Source organism: Nestor notabilis, unplaced genomic scaffold (assembly GCF_000696875.1).
Source record: "Nestor notabilis isolate BGI_N333 unplaced genomic scaffold, ASM69687v1 scaffold7494, whole genome shotgun sequence".
NCBI classification, from domain to species: domain Eukaryota; kingdom Metazoa; phylum Chordata; class Aves; order Psittaciformes; family Psittacidae; genus Nestor; species Nestor notabilis.
Window position 1 is genome coordinate 1 of NW_009926793.1, and position 3,647 is coordinate 3,647.

At 49.9% G+C, this 3,647-nt stretch overlaps 1 protein-coding gene across 1 annotated transcript; it reads left to right on the top strand.

The window, feature by feature from the left end:
* Positions 1-941: 941 nt before the first annotated feature.
* ATOX1 (antioxidant 1 copper chaperone) lies at positions 942-2,398 on the top strand (the record flags this gene model as incomplete). The annotated part of the gene is made up of 2 exons (XM_010013752.1): positions 942-1,017; positions 2,265-2,398. Coding segments are annotated over 2 exons (210 nt in total), but the record flags the coding sequence as incomplete, so codon positions are not given.
* Positions 2,399-3,647: the final 1,249 nt, after the last annotated feature.

Below are 3,647 nucleotides of genomic sequence, written 5' to 3' on the forward strand. Positions count from 1 at the left end.
GAGCCACCAGGCCGGGGAGGGACCCTGCGCTGGGGCCCTCCTGCCGCTCCCATCCGATCCCCCCTTCCCCGGAGCACGCAGGGTATTTGTAGCATAAAACCAGGAAAATGCTGATTACGCTGCAAAATCCCAATGGGAACCGCCATTCCCGAGCTGCTTTTCCGGGCGGATTGTGCCACTGGGGGGTTTTCAGCCTCTCCATGAAAGGGGGCAGAGGGTGGTTTGGAACAGAAAGAAATAGGGGTTGCAGGTAACAAATAATAGTAATTCAAAAGCTTTTCTTTTCTGAGGAAAGTAAAAAGCATGTGCAAGAAAAGGGAATTAGGATCTATCTGGTGCCAAAGGTTGAAGACAGTGGTTAATGTTACAGGCAAGCACGTTTATGCTGTCCCAGCAGTGACCCAGTGTTTAGTAGTGAAGATAACACTGGGGGCCCGGTGGAGTGAAAGATGAGAAAACAGCACTAATGTTCCTTAAATTTCGTGTTTGTTGATATTTCTATGAGTTTATTATGTTGGGGACAATGGGCCTTGAAGGCACAAGAAGAACAGGGTGGGCAAGCACTGATAACCTTGCAGACCACGTTAGGGCAGTGGGTCACTGGAGGCAGGAGACTTGCTTCTCTGGAGCTCTCCAGGACAAGTGGAGTGAGTCTATCAGAGACCCATAGAGATGGGAGCCTGCGCTGACTCTGAAGGTGGCCCTGCTCTGAGTAAGGGCCAGGCAGTCTCCAAAGGGTCCTCATCCTGTGATGGACAGCACAAGGGTTCCACAGGGAGGGCTACCAAGAGCTTTTGGTTTCCCTTAGTGGTGTGTATGGACTTTTTGGTTGGGGAGGATTTATGCCCATCTCCCCAAGGAAAATGGCTAGTGTGGAGGATGAGTGCTTGTGGTGTGTTGCCAGCTTCACCCTTCCTGACCCCTCGTCTGCCTCATTTCAGAAACACGAGTTCTTTGTGGACATGACCTGTGAAGGCTGCTCCAATGCGGTCACCCGTGTCCTGCAGAAGCTGGGAGGTGAGTCTGTGCTGGGTGTGTGACAACGCCAGCTCTGGGGCAGGATGTCAGTGCCCAGGGATCCTCCATCTCGCAGGGGTAAAAAGCTGAAAGTGGCAGGTCAGAAACCTCTACTCCCACTCTGCCCTGAGCCTGCTGCTTAGTCAGTAATGAGTCACGATTGTTCGCAGGACTCGTGTGATCCTTGGAGAAATGCCCAGGGAAGGTGAAGCTGCCATGGCTGCAGGGGGTTCTGAAGCACCAGGGTCTCATCCTGAACCCTCTGGGAATGATACTGGTAGACCCCTACTCAGTCTGCCAGACGAAAGGGACCTCCCTGGATGTCCTGCCAGGTGGTGTTTCCAAGGAAGCCTGGGGTGTCTGTGGTGCTTCCCTAGATGTGTCATCAGCAGTCACAGTGAAGAGCTGCTGAGCAGAGTGTTTGGTGGTTGCCTGCATAGCCTGTTTTTAATACCACCTGGAAAATTATAGCCTATACCTCCTCCATGCTGACATTACCAAGAGAGAAGGATCGAGCCTGCACTCACCTGTTGTGAGGACCTGCCATCCTGCTCCCCTCTCCTTACTATGTGGAAACAGCTTTCAGTCACCAAGCTGAAGGCTTTGCAACTTCTTTCAGATCTCATTACCAGGCTGTAGCGATTCCGCTTAGTCTGTGTGTGGTTGCCAGAACCTCTATCACTCTTCAATATGCTAGCCAATACCAGCCTCGTAACAGAGACTTCATGTCCTTTCACTGTGCTGAGTGGCTCACCCTTACTAGCCACTGGGAAATACACATGTGAAAATGTCTTTTCCCTCCTCCTACTTAGAGGTCTTGGCTTGTGCCACCACTGAGGAAAACTGTCCTGATGCTGTCCTAACCCCACACTATTAGTGCCTGTCCATGCTAAACCACAGCACAGGTTGAGCTGGTTGGAGATTATAATGGTCGGTTTAAACTCAGCTCATTCTGGTTATTGCGTGAGTGATTGTGTTGATCCAAGGTGGAGTGAGCAGATAAAAGCAGTCGAGAAACTGCAGTGCCTGATGCACATCTGCAGGAGATCTGGCTTCCTTCATACCATTGCTGGCAGAACACCAGTTTGGTTTTGCTGGCTGGTGGTGGTATCAGGGTTTGCTGTCAGGAGGCACGTGTACGTTTGGCTGACCGCCTTGGAAGCACAAATGTGTGAAGGTGAGCTTTCCCTGTGCTCACGCCATTTGGCTGCTTCTAGCTATGTAGGTTTCTTTTTCTTTGCTCGTAGGTGTCCAGTTTGATATTGACCTGCCCAACAAGAAGGTGTGCATCGACTCAGAGCACAACGTTGACACCCTACTGGAAACCTTAAAGAAGACTGGAAAGAATGCTTCCTACCTTGGGGAGAAGTCCGCGCAGTAGCCTTGCCTGGTGTGAGGAGGCTAGGTATATACCAGGTGTATGAAATGCTGAAGAGAGAGGTCTGAGGTTTTTCCCTCTCTCCCACTAATATAGGCTGCTTACTGGGTAGCACAAAGTGGTAAAGACCTGCAGGTTCAGCTTCAGCAAACCCCTCCTATTGGAAAAGCAGCTGGACTATATACAGCTAGCACCACGTCTGTGTGGGACCCCTTAGCTACTCTGCAAAGCCCATGTGATCCCAACCGTGGCTGTAGTGGAAAGGTAGAACGTAGCCTCTGTGCCATGCCCAGGTCAACCTAGAGTTTGACAGAGCTTATCATGCATGAAAACAAATCCCAAAGACATTCACCAACTTAGCAGGAAGAGTGGTGGCCCCCAACAATACGAGGGAGGGTGATGGGACACAAAGACCCCTGGGGGTACGTGACACAGGGGGTTGGTAGGTAGCACATGAACCTCCAACATCTGATTCTGTTGATAGCACTGTTAATCCTCCACTAAACTCAAGGAAAAAGAGCAGCACCCTGCTTCCCTCAGGGATGTGGAATGTTGGGTGTCAGAATAGCTCCCAGTGCACACAGCCCCTGGATCTCTATCCCAAAGATAACCTGATCGTTGCAGCCAGTCTGTTTTCCTAGAGTCTCAGCACTACATCTGGAGAGGGACTTTTTATAAGGGCATGTAGTGACAGGACAAGGGGGAATGGCTTTAAACTGAAAGAGATTAGTCATTAGGAAAAAATTCTTCACTATGCGGGTGCTGAGCTGCTGGCACAGGGTGCCCAGAGAAGCTGTGGCTGCCCCATCCCTGGCAGTGTTCAAGGCCAGGTTGAACGGGGCTTGGAGCAACCTTGATAATGGAAGACTAAACCAGGTTGCTTCTCATGGCAGGGGCTTGGAACCAGATGATCTTTAAGGTCTCTTCCAACCCAAACTGTTCTGTGATTCTGTATACAAAACTTTTGTGACGGCGAAAATGCTTTTGCAGACAGGGTTCAATTTCAGTGGGAAAGACTGAAGTGGGAGGAGAGGGCTGCCCACTCACTGTATGTACTGTTCTTTAATGTCCAAGATTATTATACTGCATTTCTTAAGAGCTTGTTTCTGCCAGTGGAGCTTTCTAATCCAACACCATTGTTTTTAAATAGTCTAGTTTGATCATCACAAATACCCAGCACAGATGCACCGAAACCCGTTCATGCTGATTTAATTCCCAGTCAGTAAATTAAATCAGGGATTTACACCAGCAG